General features: G+C 37.2%; 1 protein-coding gene across 3 annotated transcripts in view; it reads right to left on the reverse strand.

The window, feature by feature from the left end:
* The window catches only part of NDUFAF5 (NADH:ubiquinone oxidoreductase complex assembly factor 5), a 29,299-nt gene continuing 2,197 nt past the window's right edge, over nt 1-27,102 (reverse strand). Inside the window, exons 2-11 of one of the 3 annotated variants that reach the window (XM_024735436.1) lie at nt 26,770-26,810; nt 23,746-23,809; nt 22,438-22,485; nt 21,073-21,176; nt 18,131-18,170; nt 15,174-15,371; nt 11,175-11,235; nt 723-806; nt 294-376; nt 1-112 (exon numbers count right to left, since the gene is read on the reverse strand). In XM_024735436.1, coding sequence (XP_024591204.1) covers nt 20-112; nt 294-376; nt 723-806; nt 11,175-11,235; nt 15,174-15,371; nt 18,131-18,170; nt 21,073-21,176; nt 22,438-22,485; nt 23,746-23,809; nt 26,770-26,810 — 816 coding nt within the window. In that variant the 3' untranslated portion in view covers nt 1-19. Of the gene's footprint in view, nt 113-293; nt 807-2,785; nt 2,883-11,174; nt 11,236-15,173; nt 15,372-18,130; nt 18,171-21,072; nt 21,177-22,437; nt 22,486-23,745; nt 23,810-26,769; nt 26,811-27,102 lie in introns of those variants that run through there. The other 2 variants (XR_003001875.1, XR_003001876.1) reach the window with 2 other exon arrangements.

Below are 27,102 nucleotides of genomic sequence, written 5' to 3' on the forward strand. Positions count from 1 at the left end.
TTAACATTGAATAAAATATTTATTGTGATTTTTTCCCCTGGGACATAAGATCATTTATTTTTCCTAGCTCTCCAAATGACACAGTTGCCGAACCTCTTTTAGCTGGTCTCGCCTGAAAATAATGATAAAGATTAAAGAAATTAGAAACTGATAAATATCATAGCCCTAATTAACCCTCTTAATGCTGTCTTATATTTAAAAAAAAACAAACCACCCTAAATAAACAAACAATAATTAGTAAATGGAAACATGAACCCACTAAGAAAAAAATTGATCTGTCTTAGTAATATTACCTGTGAATCATGATATTTCCATCCTATCATGTAATAGATCTGATAGGTGGCAGGTACAGAACCGTCCTCATTTCCGTACATTTCTATAAAGACAAATCATGGTTAGAGTCTGAAAAAAATGCAAGTAGGAAAAATAAATCTGCTCAATGAAAGTCATGTCTTCCAAAGAGAAATGAATATTAGAATACTCATGGGATTCTGAGAATGCCTCTTGTGAAAAATCCTCCACACCGAGAAGCTGACAGTAAGGAAATAGTAAGGGCTGCTGGGAAAAAGGATACGTAGCCACAGGATCTGCATTTTGAAAGGAAGGACAAGAAATCTGATGGTGCCCTAACAGGAAAGGAAAACGTAATTTTAGGGGATAAAGATGACAGGGCACAAGTTGGTCAGTGGGGCCTGGCTGGGAAGAACGGTCAGCTCCCTTACCTCTGTACACTGCTGCAGCCGCCAGCATTGTGTCTCGGTGCAGGAGGGCTTTTCTATTCCAAGCACAGTTACTCTCACCCATCCCTAAAATACAGGCAGTTTGAGATAATACAGCAAATACCCTGAGCAGCTCAACATCACAGATTTTATCTTATCTCACCCAATGGTATACCCATTGTCCCCCTTCTCTAACAGTCACATAAGATAACCTAAATAATCTCATTTTGCTCTCAGATCATAGCTAGTTACTCTAAAGCAAAACTACTTGAAGCTTCTGGGTATTAAGTCAAATTTCAGGAGGCAAACCCTATAAGTAGGCTTTCCTTGGCAGCAATGGGCTGTGGTAGGCCAGTTGGGCAAAAGCAAGGCGACTGGCCCTCCAGGTGAGTCATCAGGCGTTGGCAAGGGCCTTTCTAATGATGCCACATTTTTATGCCCCTTTTAGCTGCTCTTTGAGGAGGAAAGGACATTGGTACAACATCTCACTCCTTCTAAGTAAGCCGTAAATGTAAGTATGAATGTGAAGCTTGGAAGAGGGCTTGAAGACTCATTAGGTAGTACCAAAACTACAATGTGTTTTCAGATTTTATAACATTTTACTGATCCCAGATTAGGAAACAATTTTGTACATTCTCTTCAGGGGCACTTTTCTTAATGTTTTAACATTTATTTTTAGATTTCTTTCCTTCAAATTGACAGCTAAAAGCTAGGATTAATGTCAGTCTATTGTTCACTAAAAATTAATGTTATATATTTAATATTTTTTAATGCATAGTCAAACAAAATTACTTTGAAAGACCACATTTTAAACTAGTTTGCAAAATTAAAAGAATTTCAAAAGTAAAAATCCTTTACATTTATTCTCTATATGCTACATGATCAAAAATCGGTTTCTTAGTTGTTTTTCAATAAAGATACCAATAAACTTCCCAATGTTGGTATCCTTTAGTAGTTTAAAAATAATAACCTCCCAATTTTTCAATGGGCTTATTAAAACAATCAGCAAATTAGCTGGAATAAGTTAATCTTCTCTCCAATCCCAAAAGGTTCCTATTATTCCCTAAAATAATGAAGCTCTGAAACTAAAAGCAATGTCCCATATCATGTGAGTATAAGAGCCCTAATTCATGAAGAACAAAAGACATACAAACTAGTAGATGAATCACCATGAAGAAGAGGGTGGATCTTATTCTTGTGGTCATGAAGTAGCTACATGACCTTAGTTCCATCTCTCTGGGTCCTCAAGTTGGCCAGGCTAGATGATCTCTACAGGCTTCCAGTGCTAACATTTTAGACCCATTACATAATCCAATTTAAAAACATTCTCCCACATCATGAGTATCAACTGAATCAAGAGACTGAAGGTCAACTGGAACTTGTACTGGAAGGGTTTATTGCTGATAATGGCTGTGGCGCTTTCATTCCTGCTTAACTCCCCATTGGCATGACTTACACATTAGACAGAGTCAACACCAGTGGAAAACAGGCCTAATTTTTTTAATGGAAATAGTTAATGCACTAGAAATTCTAAAATGCCTTCTAAATAACTGGTATTAGGATATACTAATTAAGACTATTAGGCACAATGCTCTTTCTGATACAGAAACTCCAGAGCACTACTGTATAGCACAGTAACTCTGCTGCTAGGGAAGCCCACCCTTCCCTCACATGAGAACCTCCCTTCTCCTTGGGGAAGCAGTGTGATGTAGCACACAGAGGCTAGACTTTGGGATCATAATCCAAGTTCTGGCCTTTACATAACCTGGGGCAAAGTCACTTAACCTCTATTAGACTCAGTTTTATCATCTTCAGAATGGAATGATAAAACTTCATAATGCATCATGGAGGACCTTTACTGGAGATCACCTGGGAAACACATCTGGGACTTCGGACCAGCTCTGGGCTTTGGGATAAACAGAAAAATCTGGGAAGCAGGTAGCTGTTAAAGACTCTCACAGTATTTTTAAGGTTAAGTTCAACTGCTTATTTAAAAAAGTCTAATTTATTATGGTTTACTAGGAACAATACTGAGTACTGTCTAAAAAAATAACAACTGAACTTACCTTAAAACTACTGTGAAAGCCTCCAAAACTTTTCATGCATTCATCGGCTGATACACAACTTGTTCTGTAAAATTAGGTCAACATTCTGGACTTTTTTCTGTGAATTAATAATAATAGCAGCTTAAATGAGAAACACCACAACCATCAAGAAAAAAGTGTAACACAATGTAAAATGCCAAAAACCAACTGGAAGGTAACACCAACTTCCAGTCTGCAGAGAAGCACCCCTGGAAGTCTGCCAAGCTCCTCCCCTCCTGCATTCACCCCTCGACCACTCTTCTTCCTACGTCAGCTGCCTCTCACCTTTTCAGTGGAGACTGGCTAACATTTCAGGATCTGAGTCAGGCTGCTACACTGGGCTTAAATCCTGGCTCTACCACTTACTAAACACATCGCCTTGGGCAAGTTATTTCGGTCTGTGCCCAGTCTCCTCATGCAAAACAAGAGAGGTTAACCATGCTAGCTAGTTTTACCTTCCTCATGAACATGCCTCACAAACGATGCTGGAGGGTGAGCTGCCTCACACATCAATCTGATTGTCCCTCCTCTGCACAATATTCTCCCAACAGACTGCAAGGCTGACCTGATAAAGTCTAGATAAGCCTCTAATGGACTATCCTGCATCATTTCCCGTCATTTTCCCATTCTACATATTCAAGCAATACTGAATTACTGTATAGTTTCTCAATTAGGAAAGTGAAGGCTGAGCGTAACCTCTTGAGTCTCCATGATTCTATATAGGCCTTTTCCTTGGCCTGGAATGCAAGGCCCCAACCCCCCAAAGGTGCACCCACCCCTTCATTCTTCTAGCAAACTCATTTTAGCTTAGGTGCTGCTTCTTCTGCAAAAGCATCCTTGATTCCTTAAGCAGATTTAGGGATTTTTCTCTGTGTTTCTCCCTGCACTTATAAAAAGAATTATCTCACTTTACAGTTAAAAGCATATGTCTGCGTATCTCTGTGTGTCTCTTTCTCTACTGGAGCATGAGTTCCCTAAGATCAGGAACTGTTATTTCCAACACTGGCTCAGTGGTTGGCACATGGTACATGCTCAATAGATGGTAAGTGGATGAATATAAAATCAACCAGTTAACATTTATATCAACTTTGTTAAATATCACTTTTACAAGTTATCTTTAGATAAATTCATCCTAATCCTCTTCAGAGTAAGAGACATTGAGACTCTGGGAGGGCTCATGCCAAGGAGTACTTTCCAGAACTTCTGCTGTCAGTGTCCTTATCCCTGCGGTGAGCCACAGCCACCCCCCACCTCTGCAGGAGACCCTCCAATACTAGCAGCCATGTGGCTGACAGGGTCTTGGTGCTACGGCCGGGTGTCAGGCCTGTGCCTCTGAGGTGGGAGAGACGAGTTCAGGACATTGGTCCACCAGAGACCTCCTGGCTCCACATAATATCAAATGGCAAAAGCTCTCCCAGAGATCTCAGTCTCAATGCTAAGACCCAGCTCCACTCAATGACCAGCAAGCTACAGGGTGGACACCCTATGCCAAACAACTAGCAAGACAGGAACACAACCTCACCCATCAGCAGAGAGGCTGCCTAAAATCATAAAAAGGTCACAGGCACCCCAAAACACACCACTGGACACAGTCCTGCCCACCAGAAAGACAAGATCCAGCCTCATCCACCAGAACACAGGCACCAGTCCCCTCCACCAGGAAGCCTACACAACCCACTGAACCAACCTCAGACACTTGGGGCAGACACAAAAACAATGGGAATTACGAACCTGCAGCCTGTGAAAAGTAGACCCCAAACACAGTAAGTTAAGCAAAATGAGAAGACAGAGAAATACACATCAGACGAAAGAGGAAGGTAAAAACCCATCAGACCAAACAAATGAAGAGGAAATAGGCAGTCTACCTGAAAAAGAATTCAAAGCAATGACAGTAAAGATGATTCAAAATCTTGGAAAAAGAATGGAAAAAATACAAGAAACGTTTAACAAGGAACTAGAAGAACTAAAGAGCAAGCAAACAATGATGAACAACACAATAAATGAAATTTAAAATTCTCTAGAAGGAATCAATAGCAGAATAACTGAGGCACAAGAACAGATAAGTGACCTGGAAGATAAAAAAATGGAAATAACTACTGCAGAGCAGAATAAAGCAAAAAGAATGAAAAGAATTGAGGACAGTCTCAGAGACCAACTAGGGAAATATACAGATTGAAAGTGAGGGGATGGAAAAAGATATTCCATGCAAATGGAAATCAAAAGAAAGCTGGAGTAGCAGTTCTCATATCAGACAAAATAGATTTCAAAATAAAGACTACTACAACAGACAAAGAAGGACACTACATAATAATCAAGGGATCAATCCAAGAAGAAGATATAACAAGTGTAAGTATTTATGCACCCAACACAGGAGCACCTCAATAATTAAGGCCAATACTAACAGCAATAAAAGGGGAAACAGACAGTAACACAATCATAGTAGGGCACTTTAACACCCCACTTTCACCAATGGACAGATCATCCAAAATGAAAATAAATAAGGAAACACAAGCTTTAGCTGATACATTAAACAAGATGGACTTAATTGATATTAATAGGACATTCCATCCAAAAACAACAGAATGCACTTTCTTCTCAAGTGCTCATGGAACATTCTCCAGGACAGATCATATCTTGGGTTACAAATCAAGCCTTGGTAAATTTAAGAAAATTGAAATCATATCAAGTAACTTTTCCAACCACAACGCTATGAGACTAGATATCAATTACAGGAAAAAATATGTTAAAAATACAGACACATGGAGGCTAAACAATACACAACTAAATAACCAAGAGATCACTGAAGAAATCAGAGGAAATCAAAAAATAGCTAGAAACAAATGACAATGAAAACACGATGACCCAAAACCTATCGGATGCAGCAAAAGCAGTTCTAAGTGGTAAGTTTATAGCTATACAAGCCTATCTTAAGAAACATCTCAAATAAACAACCTAACCTTACACCTAAAGCAATTAGAGAAAGAAGAACAAAAAAACCCCAAAGTTAGCAGAAAGAAAGAAATCATATAGATCAGATCAGAAATCATATAGATCAGATCAGAAATAAATGAAAAAGAAATGAAGGAAACGATAGCAAAGATCAATAAAAGTAAAAGCTGGTTCTTTGAGAAGATAAACAAAATTGATAAACCATTAGCCAAACATCAAGAAAAAAAGGGAGAAGACTCAAATCAATAGAATTAGAAATGAAAAAGGAGAAGTAACAACTGACACTGCAGAAATACAAAGGATCATGAGAGATTACTACAAGCAACTATATGCCAATAACATGGACAACCTGGAAGAAATAGGCAAATTCTTAGAAATGCACAACCTTCCCAGACTGAACCAGGAAGAAATAAAAAATATGAACAGACTGCTCACAAGCACTGAAATTGAAACTGTGATTAAAAATCTTCCAACAAACAAGAGCCCAGGACCAACTGTCACCACTCTTATTCAACAGTTTTGGAAGTTTTAGCCACAGCAGTCAGAGAAGAAAAAGAAATAAAAGGAACGCAAATTGGAAAAGAAGAAGTAAAGCTGTTACTCTCTGCAGATGACATGATACTCTACATAGAGAATCCCAAAGATGCTACCAGAAAACTACTAGAGCTAATCAATGAATTTGGTAAAGTAGAAAGATACAAAATTAATGCACAGAAATCTCTAGATTCACTTTGTTATAAAGCAGAAACTAACACACCAGTGTAAAGCAACTATACTCAAAGTTGTTAAAAAAGAATAAGAGACATTAAAGACTAAAGCACATGGTTTGTGTAAAAGGCTTTACAGTAAAAATAAGAGAAGCACTGGCAAAGCCCCTTAAAGGTAAATATTAGACAACAGTTCCTTAAAACACATGAGCGATTAAAACCCTTAAGGGAAGGGGAGTTATCAACTGGAAAGGGGCATGAAGCAACCTTCTAGGGCTGGAAATGTTCTAGTCTGTGGTTTATACAGTACTTAAAAATACGAGCAGCTGTACAGTTAAGGTTAGTGCATTTCACTCAACATCTATGTTAATTTCAGTGGAAAAAAATGCACAGAGATCAAGTATGCAGTATAGGAGTTAATCACTTAATTCCAGATTAAGTGTGACCATGGACAAGACACTCAACTTCTCAATGTTTCAATTTGCTCATCTGTAAAATCAGGATATTAGAAAACCTCACAGAATTGCACTTAGAACAGAATAAATTCTGTATTTTTAAATCAATGGGTGGTAACTTTTTCCAGCTGATAGGTCTAATTTCTAGTCTCTTTCTCTTTTCCTTCTTGAAATGAATCATGAACACAGCATTTATCACATAGCAGAACAAAACTAAATGCTGTATTTGAAAAATATTTTTGTCAGTAGAGTCTGAATGATCAATCATCAGCCTATCACCACCTCTCAAGCCTTCGGATGGAGGGTCTCTGTGATTACAGTAGGAGGAGCCAAGTACACCTCAGGAGGGGCTGTGTGATTTATTATTGGTCCCCCGTCACCGTGGGCATGCATGTTAAGGCTGCCAATCCCTGATTAAACTAGAATGAGTGAAGAGTGACTTAAAATCTTTTGCACAGTGAAGGAAACCATAAACAAAACGAAAAGACAGCCCTCAGAATGGGAGAAAATATTTGGAAACGAAGCAGCTGACAACGGGTTAATCTAAAAAATATATAAACAGTTCATGCAGCTCAATATCTGAAAAAACAAACGACACAATCAAAAAATGGGCCGAAGGGCTTCCCTGCTGGTGCAGTGGTTGAGAACCTGCCCGCCTGTGCAGGGGACACGTGTTCGAGCCCTCGTCCAGGAAGATCCCACATGCCACGGAGCAACTAAGTCTGGGCGCCACAACTACTGAGCCTGTGTTCCACAACTACTGAAGCCCATGCGCCTAAAGCCCGTGCTCCACAACAAGAGAAGCCACTGCAATGAGAAGCCCGTGCAATGCAACGAAGAGTAGCCCCCGCTCACCACAACTAGAGAAAGCCCACACACTGCAACAAAGACCCAATGCAACCAAAAATAAATAAACTAATTTTAAAATAAATGGGCAAAAGATCTAAATAGATATTTCCCCGAAGAAGACATACAGATGGTTAAATACTGTATGCTAACACATATATATGGAATCTAAAAAAAAAAAAAAAAATATACGTATAACTGATTCACTTTGTTATAAAGCAGAAACTAACACACAATTGCAAAGCAATTATACTCCAATAAAAATGTTAAAAAAAACCCAATGCAGCCAAAATAAATAAATATATTTATTTTTTAAAAAGGCACATGAAAATGTTTAACATCACTAATTATTAGAGAAATGCAAACAAAAACTACAATGAGGTATCATCTCACACGGGTCAGAATGGCCATGATCAAAAAATCTACAAACAATAAATGCTGGAGAGGGTGTGGAGAAAAGGGAACCCTACTACACTGTTGGTGGGAATGTAAGTTGGTACAACCACTATGGAGAGCAGTATGGAGGTTCCTTAAAAAACTAAAAATAGAGCTACCATATGATCCAGCAATCCCACTCCTGGGCATGTATCTGGAGAAAACCATAATTCGAAAAGATACATGCACCCCAGTGTTCACTGCTGCACTATTTCCAATAGTCAGGACACGGAAGCAACCTAAATGTGCATCAACAGAGGAATGGATAAAGATGATGTGATATATATATATATATATATATATATACACAATGGAATACTACTCAGTCATAAAAAAGAATGAAATAATGCCATTTGCAGCAACATGGATGGCCCTAGAGATTGTTATACTGAGTGAAGTAAGACAGAGAAAGACAAATATAATATAATATGGCTTATATGTGGAATCTAAAAAAAGGGTACAAATGAACTTATCTACAAAACAGAAATAGAGTTACAGATGTAGAAAACAAACTTATGGTTACCACGGGGTAAGGGTGGGGGAAGGATAAATTGGGAGATTGTGGTTGACATATACACACTACAATATATAAAATAATAAGGACCTACTGTATACCACAGGGAACTCTACTCAATACTCTGTAATGGCCTATTTGTGAAAAGAATCTAAAAAAAGAGTGGATATATGTATATGTATAACTGATTCATTTTGCTGTATACCTGAAACTAACACAACATTGTAAACCAACTATACTCCAATTTAAAAAAAAAGTGTGACTACAAGAGTAAGTTTTTGACTACACATCTTTCCCCTTATAAAGTTGACAGAAGCGCCGTACTCAGAGGAGGCTGAATGATAGGTAAATGGACTTTGTTACAAATGGGCAGCTACAAGAAGCAGGAGAGTCAGGCAAGAGAGTGTCAGAACAGGGGTCAAGAAGGCAAGAGTTTAGCACCCAGTTCTACCACTAATAGGCAAGTGTTCTCTTTGGGCATAATATTTCTGACTTGTAGGACAGGGGTAAAGTAGTTACCAGAGGGTTATTACAGAAGCAAGTGCAACAGTGCTTATGAAAAACTATTAAATCTGTAAACAAACATGAGGTATGTATTTTTATAATTCATTTGCTTTAAATCATCTTACGATTTTTCAGGATCCAGATTAAGACTCCCCCAGGTAAGCAGAGTTTGGGTTTCAGAGAACACACTTCTGATGCCTTCAGCTTCCCCCATTCATCAAAACTGTCTATGCCATTTGTGTGATAAAAAATCAGACCTCATAAATTCTCACTGACGTAAGTTGAGGCTCTCCCTTGAGCAAACCAATTCTCCAGCCTCCTCCTCAGTCGGCAGCCTCGCCTCTTTCGGGGTTGGGAGGTTGGGTTTGTGTCCTTGCTGCTCCTCAAAGCTTCTCCCAGGCCATGACCTCTCTAGTGCTTCCAACACCACCTATTCACAAATGACTCACAATGTTTACCTGGGCCAGTAGCCTCCTCTGAGCTACACAGCCACACACTCAACTGCCTACCTGACATCTTGTTTCAGCTATTTCAAAAGCGTTTCCAATCCAACATGCCCAAGTGTGAACTCAAGAGCTGTCCCTGACCATACTTGGTTATCTTCTACTGTTTCTCTATCAATGAAGGGCACCATCTATCTGGCTAGGAGAGCCAGAAACTCAGTGCTATGTTTGAAATGTCTCTCTCCTTCATCGGCCCATATGTAATCCATCAGCAAGAACTGTCACAATTATCTCGTAAACATCTCCAGAATCCATTCACTTCTCTCCATCTCCACTGTCACCACCTTAGTCCAAACCACCACCATTTCTTAGTAAGCTTTCCAGCTGTTAAGTCTCCTACTAGTTTATCTGCCAATCCATTAAAAAAAAAAAAAACAAATCTGACATCACGACCCCTCCCCCCATTAAAATACCTCAAGGGGCCTTTTAGGATAAAGACAAACAATCTTAACAAAGGTTACAAGGCTCCCATTTACCTACCAATTTAATCAGTCAACTTTTCTTTTTATTCCCTGTATTCTGACCAAAATGCCCTTCTTTCAGTTCTTGCCACATTCTTTCTTGCAACAGGGCCTTTGCACATGCTGTTCTCCGTGGCTGGGACTCAATTCCTCCCTGCTTTGCCTAGTGACCCGTTTCATTTTTTAGGGCACAACCATCACTTCCTCAGACAGGACTTTGTTGACTCTCCCACACCAGGACCTATCCCACCTAACCCCCTGGCAACCCCCAATCCTACACTAACCCAACTACCTGCTTTCTTTCTACCTGTGCCTGGATCTGAGCTGCCAAGTGTTGCTGGAGAAAGTCACTGAGGTGTTCTACCACCCTCATATGCTCCTTCAAGAAAGTCCTGCCAGGACAGGAATAAAGACGCAGACGTAGAGTGGGCTTGAGGACACAGGAAGGGGGAGGGGTGGGCTGGGACGAGATGAGAGAGTGTCATGGACATATATATACACTACCAATTGTAGAATGGATGGCTGGTGGGAAGCAGCTGCATAGCACAGGGAGATGAGCTCGGTGCTTTGTGACCACCTAGAGGGATGGGAAAGGGAGGGTGGGAGGGAGACGCAAGAGGGAGGAGATATGGGGATATATGTATATGTATAGCTGATTCACTTTGTTATACAGCAGAAACTAACACAACACTGTAAAGCAATTATACTCCAATAAAGATGTTAAAAAAAAAAAAAGAAAGTCCTGCCAGCCTTTCACAGGCAGTCACAGCTCTAAGTTCCTCTACTTCACAGCACTTACCACAATTCTAGTTTAACGTTTATCTTTGTGGCAGCTGCCTCATGTCAGCCTCACCCATTTTACAGTATAAACTCCATGAAGACAGTCCGCTTTCTCCTCACCCAGTGTATCTCTAGTGCTTGGCCCCAGTGCTTGCCATAGCCAGCCCTCAAAATACGACTCTCATATGGCGTCTAAAAATTCTTTAAAGTGTCTTACCTTGTAAATCTTCCATCAATTCAAACATTCCAGGATAGTTAACTTGAATTTCATCAGTGTCCTATTCAAAAAGAAAGACAAATCCTTTGGCATTCATTACCAAAAATCCAGATTAGAAAAGAGGTTGTAGAGATTGCCCAGACCAATCTCTCATGGTAAGCAGGAATCTTCTTTACAGTATTCTTCACAGACGTCATCTGGCTTACACTTGATTTACAAAGATTTCAAATTGCAGAATAAATGCTTGCCATTCTAACAGTAATCTTTCTATAACTCCATCAGCTGGTTCTAATTCTCTCCTTGGGATTAACACAGAATAAAGTCTATTCTGTACTCTGCAAACAATCACCCTTTTCTTCAAGTCTTTGAAAACTCTTCCAGGACACTGTAATTTTTTTAGGGGGAGGGGTTAGGCTTCTAGACAAGATTTATAGATCCTTACATGTGCTGACTTCATTTTTCTCTACATAGTCAATATCAATCTCACTCTCTCTCAAAATGTGACACGCAGAATAAAGCCAAAAAGGGTCATCTCCCAAGATGCTTTCATTCTACTCCCAGTGATGCAGCAATACTACACAGACTAGTTTAGGAAAGGGCACATGGCTGGCACATACAGTTTATTTCTCAAGTGAACTGCTGAGCAATGATACCCCACTCTTTTTGAAGTTTGATACAGGAGTTCACTGTTGGTACAGCGGCAGAGACCACTGATGCTCCCCAAACATCCAGGTACTCCTTGACACTTCACAACCCCAGACATTTCTCCTGGCAAAAGAAAAGTGAGGTGGAGGCAAGGTAATAAAGAGCTAGTGAGCCTTTTCCAGGCCGTCTCTGCTGCAGTGACCTTAAAGGATACAAGGCCGAGATGGCACAACTACAGGATGGAGAGGAGCTGTCCAACCAGCATGGCTGTGATGTGAAAAACTCCTGTGTTAACCACTCAGATGTAGGAGTTTGCCTACACTGGAAACTAGTGCTGAATATAGGACACTTTTTTTTCAAGTTTGCTATCAAAATGCTGCACGTATCTCAAACTTCATCCTATTGGCACTAACCACTTTTGAAGTATCTAGATCTTTTTGTATTCTGTAGCTTTATCTAATGTGTTAACTATACCTCCCAATTTTGGACTTTAATGTTGCACAGAATCAAATACAAAACCCTAAGGAACACTTAACAAAAACATCCATTCTAATTCCTAACGAAATGCAAAACAAAATGACCAAGTACTATTTTAACATTAGAGATACAAAACAAAAGTATAAGCGGTGGATTAACATACACTGTTGATAAGGCATGTCAATTAATGCTACCTTATGGACAGTAATTTTACTGTCAAAATTTGAAATGCATATTCTTTGACTAGGCAATACCATTGCTAGAAATTGATCTGACCGATTATGTAAAAGAAAATTCACTGCAGCATTTTTTGAACGAGTATAAAGAAAACAAACAACAAACCGGAAACAATTTAAATGTCCATTTACAGACAGCAGGTTAAATAAAGTATATCTATTCAATGAAATACTATATAGCTGTCAAAAAAGAATGTGGTAGATGTATGTTTGTAGGGGAGGATCTCCAAGATATGTTATTGTCTGGGGGGAAAAAAAGAGTACATATAGAAAAAAGCAAAAGAGTATATATTGTTGCATATGTACATTTAAGTGACATAACTGTACTCCAGTCTGTGAGGAAAAAGTGTTCTGAAAGGATATATAAGACAGTTAACCAAAGTCATCCTTGTGGAAAGGAATGGGGTGTCAGAAGGCAGGAGGAGACTTCTGTTCATTTTGGACCCACTCTCTTACTCTCTCTATACATGGTTTGTTTGTGTTTTTTTTCATTTTTTTAAAAAACATATGCATGGATCAGGTTGTATGTGCACTTTTTAGTAAGATCATCTCTGGATAGTCCCTTCTATATATTTTTCTACATGGGGAAATTATTTTTAAAAAGAGATTCTAAGATTAAAAATAAAATTCCTTCCAGCTAATGCCTAACCATTAAACAATATCCTTTGAAAACAATTCAACGAAAGCAACTAAAAGCACCATCTCCTTCTCAATCAAGAGTACCACGATAGCCTTGTCAAAGGTCTTATTCAAATTAAGATGGGGGACCATATTTGCAGTTTTCTTCTAATATACTAGCCTGGAAACTATTCTAAAAGGAAATGAGCTTCATTAAGAATGCCAACTAACTCTAAAAATAATTCACTAAGAGGGTCATATAAATGTAAATATAATTACATGATATTAATTTAACTTGATTTCACTTTAAAAATAAAAATCCATTGCAGTATAAAAGTAACATATCTAATGTATGAAACATAAACCTGTATAATTGATTATATAAAAGCTTTCTTGCATGGGAGTTTTAGAAAATGAATTAGGATGCAATGTTAATACAGCACATTAGAGACAATGTATATGTCTCAAGGAACAAATTTCTATAGATTTTATATATTAAATTAGCAACTAATTTTCTAAACTATAGAGAAGATTATACAGCAATATTTTTGCATTATATTAATGTTTGATTCATTCTGCTCAATTTTGGAGAAGTATATGGAAGGTATTCTGAATTATTTGAATTCCCAATTAACAGAAATGTAGGCTTTGAAATGTTATAATGTCAGGTTAAACATTTTTAGTAGAAATCTTTCTAGAACACACAACTCACTTTACAACCATAGAAAACTGCAAGTGGTTAACATAATTTAACTTTCTTTCGATGACTCAGTAGAAGTCTCATCTTTTTCCTAATGGGCAATGACTTTTGAGTCCCTTAATACTGCTGACTAACCTGTTTGACTGGGCACGAGTTCTCCAACATCACTCCATGAGGGTTGTCGTCAGTTCCCAGTCTCTGTCTCTTCCCTTCCCTGGAAGGGAAACCCCTTCCCAACATCAGAGGCCCTGCTGGTCTACGCTCCTTGCTTTCTATCAAAGCACGGAAGGATATGACAAGCCATTTTCAGTAGGTTGATTTTATGAAACACACTCACACTACATCTGCTTAAAAAGTTTCTTTAAGTTTATAGTCTCTAATTATGCAATGAGAAGTTTTCTTCATTAAAAAAATTCCTATTTCTTCTAATCAGGTTTAGAGATGTTTTTAGGCCTGAGGGGTTTGGAAAATCATGGCAAGTCCATTCTCTGGAAGGCAGTAATGACATCTTTTACAATGACTTTGTTGCTGAAGGAGGTTTGAAGGGGGAATCCCTGTTCGGATGCGTCCCTGCGGGAAGCCTTGGCCTGGAAAGTGTTAGGAGTAGAGGGAGGAGGAGAGAGGAAGGCAGGAACTAGGACTTATTGAGCATTTATTGTGAAGGTCCAGGTACTTTACACCCTTTAAATTATTTAATCCTAATGGCCACCTGTGGTGAGTAACATTTGCATTTTTTTAAAAAAATGAATGTTCAGAGAGGTGAAGTAAACCCCCCAAATTCCCCTAGCTAGTAAAGGGGCAAGGTAAGGATCCAAATTATACTGTCAGACACCAGCACCCTGCACCATCACTGCACCATGGTGACTCCTTGTTTCTTCATCGCTGATGGTCTTGGGTCCTCTTCCCAGATCTCTCCAGTCCTGATGGTGTACAGCCCCCTGTCCTCCCTTCTCTACCTGGATCTAACCCAAGGCCTCGTGAATGCACGCTCTCCCATTTCTGCCTCACACGGCACCACTTCACTTGAGGGCTGGTGGTAGAGGCAACGCTGTGAATGCTCCCGTACACCCGCTTCCATCCTCCTCTGGGATGCTCTAACTCTCATGTTACACCTAACTCTGGATTTGAAGACTGTGATGGAGTAGCATGTCTTAGAAAATAGCCTCCTTGTTAACTGAGGTACATTCTTTGTTTGAGTTACTTATTCAGGTAATGGATAATAAAAGTTTTACATGCCTACCTTGTGTCAATCAAGATAAAAAGAGAGAGTGATTATTTCTGAACTGTGTAATTAATGGGTTACTCAATTCTCTTGATAGTTACCACAGTCAGCGTATTAAAGCCGGCTCTCCCGAGCAGATGTCCTAGGTCATTGACAGCAGTGAAAGGAGAGACGTGTGGAGAAAATCCTCCTTCCCTTTCTGTTTCCGCTAACTGTAATGAACACCGGAGTTCATAGAGAGTGTCACCTCCAAACAATGCACCAATAAACACTCCATCTGGTTTTAAAACACAATGAATCTGAAATAAATATAAACAACAAAACTATTCAAAATTTTACATATAAAAATGTTAAAAGGATATATGGTGTCTAGATCAATATTTTATGATTACCATTCTTATTTTGTCAAATTAATAACCAGATAATTTATTAAATAACACTTAGACAACCAACTATCAGAAAGGCATTGCAGTATAATATTGTTGTGAAGATAGACATTTACTGATAGTGTTAATATCTATAAAATATTTCATATGTTTTCAATTTTTTATAATAGACAAAACTGACTCTTATAATCAGTAAAATATTGAAAGAAAAAAATTTTAAAGTGTGATAGAGTACAAAAATCACCATCCTCCCTGTATCTGTGCCCTCTGAAACGCTGCTCAACAACAACTCCCATTAAGGGATGGAGCCTACTTCCCCCTCCTGGAATCTGGGCTAGCCTTGTGGCTTGCACTGACCAAAAGAATGCAGAGCAAGTTGACAGTGTGTCAGTGTCAAGCCGAGGTCTCAATGGCCTTGCTGCTTCCACCTGCTCTCTAGGAGCCCCGTCTGGCCACCACGTTGTGAACAAGCCTGAGCTGGCCTGGTGAAGGATGAGAGATCAGCAGGCGTCCCAGCTGAAGCCATCCGACAGCTCCAAGACAATCCATTGGCATATCAGACACACGGGTGAGCCAAGCCAGACCCAGAAGAATTTCCTAAGTCCAGCTCAAATCCTTAATTCACAAAATTGTGAGCTAATTATTTTTAAAACAAAAAGCTGAGGTGGCTTACTATGCAGAAAAAATTGATTTACAGAGAAACCATTATGATTCACAACATTAATCTAGTAACATTTTAGTTAAAATATTAACATATTAATCCAGTAACATACAGAATTAAGAAGTAACCAACTTATTTTTCAGCTTTAAAACAAAAATCAGTTTAAATTGATAACTTGAGCAAAATAGTAGCCAGAATGAATTCCAGATCATAAATGTTTCCTCAATGACTCTTAGAACTACAATCTTTAACTAGTTTTGACTCTGACTATTCTCAACAATGAGGAACATTACAGGGCAGGGTGGATTCTGAAGTACATCAGAACCCAAATCACAGTAGGCTCTTCTAATTCAAGTATGCATCTTGGATTTACATTTAATACATTATGAAGCAATTACAAAACAGTATATAAGCAAACCGACTGTAAAATCTTTTGGTTTTTTTCTTCTGCCCCTTTAGTGTTACTTCTTTCTCTTGCCACCAAACTCTAATATAACGTACCTAGAATTTAGTCCTCAGCTCTCTTCAGCTTCTCTCTACCACAGAGGGCTTATCAGTTCCCATGGATTTCACAAGGATCACTTTCCAATCTCTACCTTGAGCTCCCCAGAACTCTAAATTTGTCTTTAGCTGCCTGTGTGCCATGAATATCTGTGTCTTGATGAACTTACTCCCTCCCCTTCCCCAGTATATCCAACACACACACAACACTTTTTCTCAAATCAACTCCCTTTTCCAAATGCCATATTTCTGTTAATTACCATTTTCTATTCCCTTTATCTGATCACTACCATTCTTTCCTCTACTTTTACTAATTATTCTCCAGTCATCCAGACTCAAAACTTTAAGGCAAGATTTGACTCCTGACTCTTTTTGATCTTCAGCTCTAACCAGCCACCAAACTGTTGATTCTTACTTTGCAGAGTCCTAAATACCTTTCTCTTCTTTTTAACTCCTACCATTGCCACATAGGTTTAGTGTATCTCATGCCTGGGCCACTGAAACAGTCTCTCTTCCATGTAACCAAATTCCAGCATCAGTTTTCTAATCAGCAAAATGAAGCTATCCTGCAGAGTTATTTAACACATATGTAAAACAGAGCACAGTGATTGGCAAACGGTATATGCTTAAGATATGGTAGTTATTATCCTGCCTACCAGCTTTTTAATCATGTTACTTTCCTCTTCAAAATTCTCCAGTGGCTCTGAATTGCCTTAAGAAAAAACTCCTAATTCCTTAATCTGTCACCTGAGTCTGCCTAAATCTGGTCCCAAAATTCCTCATCTACACCTGGCACTATACTAATTCTCTAACAGGCTTCCTCTTTGTCCTTTCAGGCTCCTGAGTCTCTTACACCTCCCATCTATCCCGGGATTCTGACTTCCTGGAGTGTATTCCGCCTTCCTGGAGTGTATTCCCACTCCAAATCTGACCTACCCTTTGAGGCCCTGTTCAAGAAATTCCTTCCTCTTAAAGGTTTCCTAGGCCACTCCAAGCCACAGTGATCTCCTTCCCTCCTCGGAACACGATGCTTTTTACCCACCCTTCATCTGTTTGTTGATCAATATCAACCGAGAAGCATTTACTAGCATTGCCTAAGTATAAGGTATGGGGGAGATACAAACACTGTAGGAACAAATAGGTTCTCACCCACAAAAAATTTATAGGCAGTGCAGGAAGAAAGAAAGCCACACAGAAAATGTCTTATGATATCAGTACTATTTTGTACAAGTCTTAAATATTTATGAAAACTTTCGTAACATCTCCATAATTAGATTTCTTAATTCTCAGGGAACAGGGAGTCACTAATGTAATTCTTAATATGCCAAAGGGCACCAAGTGTATCTGACCGACAGAAGATAATCAATTTTTTATTTGCTTCCGTTTCCAATTGTCAAAAATATAAAATGGAAAACATCTATAAGTTTCTGTATAAAAACAGAAACATCTATAAGTTGCTAATAATAAACAAAATAACACAGGCTATTAGAATCAACACTAAGATTTTTACCTGTTCAAGTGCTCTAGGAAGGTCATTCACCCAGTGCAAACTAAAATATAAAACACACATTTGTTTTAGCTTAATGTGTATAATTAATTAGTACGAGCAGCACTAGTATAAGGATAAGCCACAAAAAAGGTGTAAATTTTGATGTTTGAAATTGCATATCAAAATTCACTGATTGCTTTCATACAAGTTTTAAAATAAAAAATATTCCTAGGGAATTACCTTCCTTCTGTTGCAGGAGAAAATGTGACAGTATATCACTTTCCTGATATGATTATCTCTCCAAATAGTCTTCAATGAATAAAGTAAAAGTCAGCTTTTCTAAAGCATACATACAAATGGCCAACAGGTATATGAAAAGATGCTCAACAACACTAATAATTAGGGAAATGCAAATCAAAACCACAATGAGATGTTACCTTATACCTATCAGGATGTCCATTAACAAAAAGAGATGACAAAGGCTGGTGAGGATGTGGAGAAAAGAGAGCCTTTGTGAATTGTTGGTGGGAACATAAACTGGAACAGCTGCTGTGGAAAACAGTATGAAGGTTCCTCAAAACATTAAAAATTGGACTACCATATGATCCAGCAATCCCACATCTAGATATTTATCTGAAGGAAGTAAAGTCATTATTTTGAAGAGATACCTGTATTCCCATGTTCATAGCAGTATTATTCACAGTAGCCAAGGTATGGAAACAATCCAAGTGTCCATTAAGAGATGAATGGATAAAAAAGATGTGGTGTGTACACAGACACACACACACAGACACACACACAGAGAGAGGAATATCATTCACCCATAAAAAAGAAGGAAATCCTGCCTTTTGGGTCAACATGGATGGACCTTGAGGGCATTATGCTAAGTGAAATAAGCAAGACGAAGGAAGAAAAATACTGTTATGTTCTCACTTATATGCAGAATCTAAAAAAGCCAAACACATAGAAACAGAGTAGAATGGTGGCTGCCAGGGGCAGAGGGAAACAGGGAGATGTTCAAAGGATACAAACTCCCAGCTTTAAGATAAACAAGATTTGGGGATCTAATACACAGCATGGTGACTATAATTAACAACACTGTATTATATAATTGAAGGTTTTTAAGAGAGTAGATCTTAAATGTTATCACTACATACATACACAAAAAATTGCAATTATGTGAAGGGATGAAAATTGTTAACTAACCTTATTGTGGCAATCATTTTGCAATATATATATGTATTTGATCATCATATGGTACACCTTAAACTTACATATGTTATATATAAATAATATCTCAATAAAGCTAGGGAAAAAAATAAAGTAAAAACCATCCCTATCTGGCATCTCATTTAAACAGTGCTATTCTGAGAAATTATTTGAAATAGTAAAAATAAGGACCTGATGACATATTCAAGGAAGTTCACCAATTAAATCAAACAATTAAGCTAGATATATATAGAATTCTAAGTCCTACTTTTGCGGGGTGAGGTGGGGAAGCCACTTCATCAGACCTATAATTTTCCCAAGGCAAACAGTATTACTCATCAAAAATAACTCAATGAGTTTTCTGATAAATAATATCCCATATTTTTTAAGACTATAAAAAAGAATAAATAAACTCAAAGTTCTATATACTTAAAACTTAATTTTAGAAATGTCTTGCATTGTCTTTGGACTCTATTTGACCCTCTCCCAGAGTGTGGTGTTGTATAACCACAAGATTCAGTCTCTGTAGAGTATGGTCACACTTTCCTGGTAGAGCTGGCATCCTCTTAGCTGAATTCCAGGAGAGCACCAAAGACCCATTTCAAACCATACTATGTTAAGCTCACATTCATCTTTCATAATGCTTTCTAACAATTATTTGATACTTTAAAAATTGAGGTCATATTATAAACTCTATCATACTTATGGGGAAACTGAAAGTGACAGAATTACAGTAGTTACTTGCAAATAGCAAGCACATGAGCTAAAGTTAAAACTCAGGTTCTGACTCTCTGCCCAGGGCTCTTTCCCTTAGACCAAGGCTCTGTAATGTTTTCCATTTCACAATAGAATCTGAATACTTTTCTAAGTTTGTTCAGCACACCTCAAAAAGCAGAGAAAAAATTACAAACTCACTAAAGAAAACAGCAAGGGTGACCAACTCTCCCAGTTTGCCTGGAACTGAGGGGTTTCCTGAGACACAGGCCTTTCAGTGCTAACACTGGTAAAGTCTTGGGCAAACCATAATGACAGGTCACCCTAAAAACAGCCATTAAAAGGGCTGAACTGAGCATGTTGAATCTTTGAAAAAAAAATCTGACTATACTAATAAGGAGAAATAAGGCACCACACAGAATACTTTATTTTCTCTATCAGATGTTGAGGTCTTTGAGGACAGGATTCCTGTCTGAATTCATTTTTCAATTCCCCAAAGCATCGAGCTCAGTGCCTTGTACATTATAATCTATTCAACAAACATTTATAATGTATGTTTTTGTAATAAATGTGGAGGGACATGGTAGGAAGCACAAAGGGAAAAAGTAACCTTGAGAACTAGGTTTCTGTGTAGAAGAATTAAAGTTAAAGGAAATACGAGCTTCTCCTTATTTGCCAGAATGAGTTTATAAGGGTGCTCTAACATCTGAATATCGGAGCCAGTATACTCTTTCAAACTCTTGCCCCATCAACATGTAGCTAGGTTACGTCAGCGAGGAACACCCTTCTAACACAGATAAACTTTAGCAAATTAAGGAAAGTTGGGGAGGAAAAAAAGTTGAGGTACTATATCACTTATCCCCACTAGGGAGCATATAATCCATAATTCTTTACCAGAGAAAACTGGTTTGTGACTTAAAATAAGTTATTAAGATATTTACTCTGTTATCTATTTTATTTACCTTATAATATTAAAATTTTATAGCATAAATTATCTATTTTTAACATATATTTTTTAAAAGCACAAATGGATTACCAACCTTAAACTGCTAACCACCAGATCAAATATATTTTCTCTGAAGGGAAGAAATTCTTCATCAGCTAAAACACTGACAGTAGGAATTTCCATTTCTAAGGCATTTTTCTAAAAGTTAAAAAACAGACGTTCAAAACACATTTATATAACATCTTAATTATTAACACAATCATTGTTTGTTAAACTTAAGTCAATGTTATATTTACTTGGTAGTCTCTAGTCCTTCTAAAAAATAAAAATTAAAAAAATTAAAAGTTTCAGTGGAATAATTGAAGCCAGAAAACTGCTAGATGAAAATATGGGTGAACACTTTTATACTCTTAGATGAAAATGCCTAAGTAAACGTGACTCAAAAAACAGAAATTGTAAAGACTGATATACTTGATGATAAACTAATCAAAAACTTCTAAAAAGCAATAAACAATGTAAACAATATATTGGGGAAAATATTTTTTAAATATATAAAGAAAAACCAATATCCCTAAAAAGCAAGTTCTTAAACAACCACCTAGAATAAGAACATGCCAAGGTTAAAGTAGATAAAGGACTAAGGTACAGGCACATCATAAAAATTACTTACAAAATGCACAAATTGAAAAAAAACAATAGCCAAAAGACATCAAGAGCTATTTGGCTACTCTAGTAATCAAAGAAATGTAAATAAAAACAATGAAATTCTACTTTCTGCCTATTACATTGACAAAGACAAAATAAATGGCCCAGTGTTGCCAAAGAGAAGGAGAAAAGAGTGCTTTCTTTTAATTCTGTTCTTCAGTCTTTCTAACGGCAGTCTGAAGATGTGTATTAAAAATTTAAAGCTGAACATCAATGAATCCATACATTCCACTATTAGGAATTTATTCCCTGGGATAAAATAAATCAAAATTGCTTTATATAAGGATGTTCATCACAGTGTTGGTTACTGAGATACTAGAAATACAACTGTCCTTCAATAGAAATTTAGCTAAATAAATCGTGGAATATTCATATGCTGGAATACTATATAGCTGTATAAATAGGGGTGTGTGTGTATGTGTGTGTATACCATTCATTGATATAAAAGAGTAGTATTCTATGAAAAATATGGCATGTTAGCATAATAATGTTGGTATAAAACAGTGTTGGGGAGATATTATATGCCTACAAGGTGGAGACCAAAATGTCACCAGTGGTTGCCTCTGAGTGGTGGGACTAAGAGTGATTTTTCCTTCCTCCATTATACTTCCTGTACTGTTTTACTTTCCTTTATGTGTGTTACATTTATAATCAGGAAAAAAACAGCTAATTTCATTTTGAAGGAAATAAAAAAGTAAAGAACTAAAAAACAAACCAGGAGATCAGAAACCTATAGTATTAAAAAGCTACCTACCAAAGCATTTTCTGCAATGTCTGTTTGGAAAAACTTCCCAACAGTTTCCTGAAACGGAATAAAGTTAATCAGATAATACAAAAACAGAAAAAACTAGTAACAAATCAAACAAAACAACTGTTGAAATTAGTAAAGGAAAAAGTGATGATTGTAGATTAATTTTCAGCTTTGTAAGGGTATTTTTCTGCATGTAATTAGTATGGTACACAAATACTTTTAATAACACATATTAAGTTACACACAATTAAATATATGCAGTCAACACTACATGTAATATATTTAACAATATTTAATAAAATGGAGAACACAGGTATGAATAATCAGCATCCTTAATTTACTCCACTGGGTTAAGGCTATGTGTTAACTTTTCCATGGCATAATATGCTGAGAGCTAGTCCCCACTCTTGTACCACAGAAGATCCCTCCTGCATACCATCCCCAAATTAATCTTTCTTAAACATCACTGTATCACACCCTACAGCTTTCTACCTCCACCTTCCCTCCTGCTATGCCCTTACTTCCAATGCCTATGAAACACCAATCCAGATTCTTTCAAATCCCAGGTCAGATTCTGTGCCCTTTCAGAAGCCTTTGATCAAATGAAACCCTACTGATTTTCCTTTCCCTTGACTCCTGTTGCAGTTTAATGACTGTACCATTTCCATGGCATTTACTATTATCAATAACAGTATTTGGAGAGGCTCATACACACCCCTCCTCCTGCCTTCACTCAAGTGTACTTTTTTTCTAAGTGGATTTGATATAGAAATCCCACTTTAATCTGTGTCCAGCACAGTGTGCTACATCGAGAGGCTAAAACAATTAATAAATGTTTTTGGTCTGAATTACAAATTGAAAAATAAAATGGTATAAGCATTAATAAAGGCTACTTATATTTCATCACACACAAGATTTCTAACCAACTGATGAAATGAATATTTTTCATAGATAAAGTATTAGCTTACTCACAACTTCCAAATGAATGTCAATGTGATTTTTATTGTGAATTATTAAAAATATTTGAACAAAGTGGTAATAAAGTACAATGTATCTTACATAGACTTAAAGAAACTATCAGTAGGAACACCGTATAAAATGGATTCAAAGAAAAGAAAAAACAATTTAAGAATAAACTACTTAGGAGTAGACACAAAACAACCACTGGTTCCATCACTTCAAAAAAAACAAAGAAATGAGAAATTCTGATATAATCAAAATCTAAATATGATACAAATTGATTAGAAAGTCTTCCCTTAAAATTAGCCAATTTTATTTCTCAAAGTAAATTAAGTCATCAAATAAATATACCTTATTCAAATGCTGTGCTATGTAACCTCTTCCACAACCGACATCCAAAGCAAGGGGGAAATCTCTGAAAAACAGACACAGAAGTCATATTTGTCTATAAAAATAGTCCATAAATAATTATTAAAAACTAATTTTCTTAAGTAAAAACGTTTTAGTGAACACAGCTTTCAAAAAAGTTATATCATCTGCCTTTGCTGCCTTGCCTCACAAGGTGCATCCATCAGAGAACACACCAGACATGGCAGGTCTGTCTGGCCTAGCCACTCACAGGACCTCACAACCAATAGCTTTCCATAAGGTTGCTCCATGATGTGGATGTGAAGAACTGATTTAGTAGGGGGTATTTTAATTTGATAATATACCCAGATAAAGAATGAAAAGAAGTTAATGTAAATGAACATGAAAATATTTGGCACACCTACCAGGAACTTACTACTTATCCCTACTTCTCAAATTTTTGATGACTTAGAAATCATCATGTGAAATACCATGAAGTATAACATGATAAACTAAAAATAAAACAAAATATCAACTAAATAATAGCTTTTACTTAAATCTTACCAGGTTCAAAGCAGTGTGCTAAGTATGCAGAGTTAAGTAAGTTAATCCAAGGTCACTCAACTAATAAGCAGCAGTCAGAACTTGAATTCAGTCTGTTTGAATCCTGAACCAGAACTATTATCCCCTATGCAATGCTGTCTCCTCCAAATATATGTCATACTAAATCAGTTTACACATCCAATTGTGGGTCATAGGTTTAAGAAAAATTTGTGACAAAATTTTAAAAAATTTTATCCGCTAATAACATTTTTCCTATTGGAAGCAAGAGTTCCTTTTCAATTTCTGTTAAAAACCTATGTCAAAAATATAGAACACCAGTACACAGCTGGAGAACCACTGGTGAGAGAACCATTTATTTACCTAATGCCCTCTATCTTGATTGTGAACATAGGCAGTGCGGCCTGGGGAAGCATATAGCCTTTGCAATCACAAAGACACGAGTTAGAATTCTGGGCCTGCAATTTACTGGCTCTGTGACCACAGACAAGTGATTTAATCTTGCTGGATCTCAGTTTCCCCATTTATAAAATGGAAAAGTTACTATCTTCCTCAGGGTTGGTATGAGAATTTTATGAAACAGTGCATGTAAAGTATTCAGCACAGTACAAATGTTCAACAGTTAGGACTTATTACTATCACCGACTTTAACAGTACTAAGTAAGCTTCAGATAGCACAAATAAGACATTTAATAATCTGTTGGATTAGTTTAAATAATAAACATAAGATCAGTGTTGACAATACAAGCTATTCTAATAATAGAACATTAGTGTAAGACATTTTAGACTGTTATTTTTAATGATTTAATTCCAAAGAGTTACTGTTATTTTAAGACATGCTTTTAGCCAAAATCAGTTTTCTCCACAGACCTGTGTTTTGCTCAGTACTATGACATAAAGAGATTGTAAAATCCAATCTGACTTGGAAAATTTAACGTTTCATTTATTAAATTGCAAATGACCTAAAAGCCAGGCAAATGAATGACTACAGTATAGAGAATTAGCTATTTTTCAGATTTTTAAAATAATGAAACCAATGAAACAGATGAAATGAGGGTGATTTTTGTAACAATGAAGAATTTTTTTTTTAACTTTATGAAACTGATTCACCCCAAGACTATTTTAAGTAGCCAGGATATATCCAAAATATGATTTCAAGAGTTTGTGATTTTACAAAATTCCCCTTTCTTGAATAGACAAAATGTAATAAATTCATCCCATATGGTCTAATTTAATGTGTGTCTTTTACACAAAAGAGCACAAAAAGCGATTTGCTAACATCACAGAGCAATTCTATAGCAAAGCCATTATTTAACTGTGGTTCCTGCTACCTGGCTGTAAATTCAAACCTGTAAAGCTTTTGTTATGCCTAATATAGAGCAATGACTCCATCAAGGTTTTAATAATATTTGATGAAGGTGTTCTTTTCTCAAATCTGCCTCTATATAATTGTCATAAAACCCTTATTGCTATTAATAATACCTAAGATATAATGGCCAAAGTCTCATATAACTTGATGGGGGAACAAATCTAGGTAGACTCTCTCCTTCACTTAGATGGTAAAAGGTTCTGTTATAATTTTAAGCTTTTAAAGTTAGGTTTAGTAAATTTTAAAATTCACATGTCAATTATATCCATTTTTGGAGCAATCTTTCTATTACTCGCTTTTGACCAAATCAAGTGGAATAGCCATTTAGTCTTGGAGAGAAGCTGAGCTGTGCTTCCATTCATTCTTTTTGTTTGTTTGTTTGTGGTACGCAGGCCTCTCACTGTTGTGGCCTCTCCCGTTGCCGAGCACAGGCTCTGGTCGTGCAGGCTCAACGGCCATGGCTCACGGGCCCAGCCGCTCCGCGGCATGCATGATCCTCCTGGACCAGGGCACAAACCCATGTCCCCTGTATTGGCAGGCGGACTCTCAACCACTGCGCCACCAGGGAAGCCCCCCATTCATTCTTTTTTAAGACAACAATGAGAAAATACTTGCTCTCTCAGACATAAAAAAAGGTGAGATCTAAGAGTGATTAAAACCACTAATCCTGGTAATAAATTCATCTAGATGCTGCCATTCCACATATCAAGTTCTCAGCATTTAATTTCTCAAGCCTTCATTCAAAAGTTGATTGGGGCTTCCTTGGTGGCGCAGTGGTTAAGAATCCGCCTGCCAATGCAGGGGACATGGGTTCGAGCCCTGGTCCGGGAAGATCCCACATGTCACGGAGCAACTAAGCCCATGCGCCACAACTACTGAAGCCTGCGCGCCTAGAGCCCGTGCTCTACCACAAAAGAAGCCACTGCAATGAGAAGCCCGTGCACCACAACAAAGAGTAGCCCCCACTCTCCGCAACTAGAGAAAGACCGCGCACAGCAACAAAGACCCAACGCAGCCAAAAATAAATTAATTAGTATATTAAAAAAATAATTTAAAAGAAAAGTTGATTGTATTTTATTATGACAATCATCACTTACCTGGCTATGTCATATACACGGTCTGCAATCCGACTTCCAACCTGACAGATTATAAGAGGCAATGAAGTTAAGATGAGTAGGTTTAACAGAGAAGTGACACACTCTCCAGTATTCAACAATCCATAGGTTACTTATGTTTCAACATGTTAAATTCCCTTTATCCCTTTTTCAATTTGACCTCAGCAACTTTCTTTTAAAATTCTGAATAGGAACATCATAAATTAAAGGAAACACACTGAGTTAATTACTTCAGAAGTCAATTTAAGGAAAGAAGAGTAAATACTATATATATATATATATATATATATATATATATATATATATATATATATA

This window comes from Neophocaena asiaeorientalis, unplaced genomic scaffold (genome assembly GCF_003031525.2).
Source record: "Neophocaena asiaeorientalis asiaeorientalis breed wild unplaced genomic scaffold, Neophocaena_asiaeorientalis_V1.1 scaffold64, whole genome shotgun sequence".
Taxonomy (NCBI): domain Eukaryota; kingdom Metazoa; phylum Chordata; class Mammalia; order Artiodactyla; family Phocoenidae; genus Neophocaena; species Neophocaena asiaeorientalis.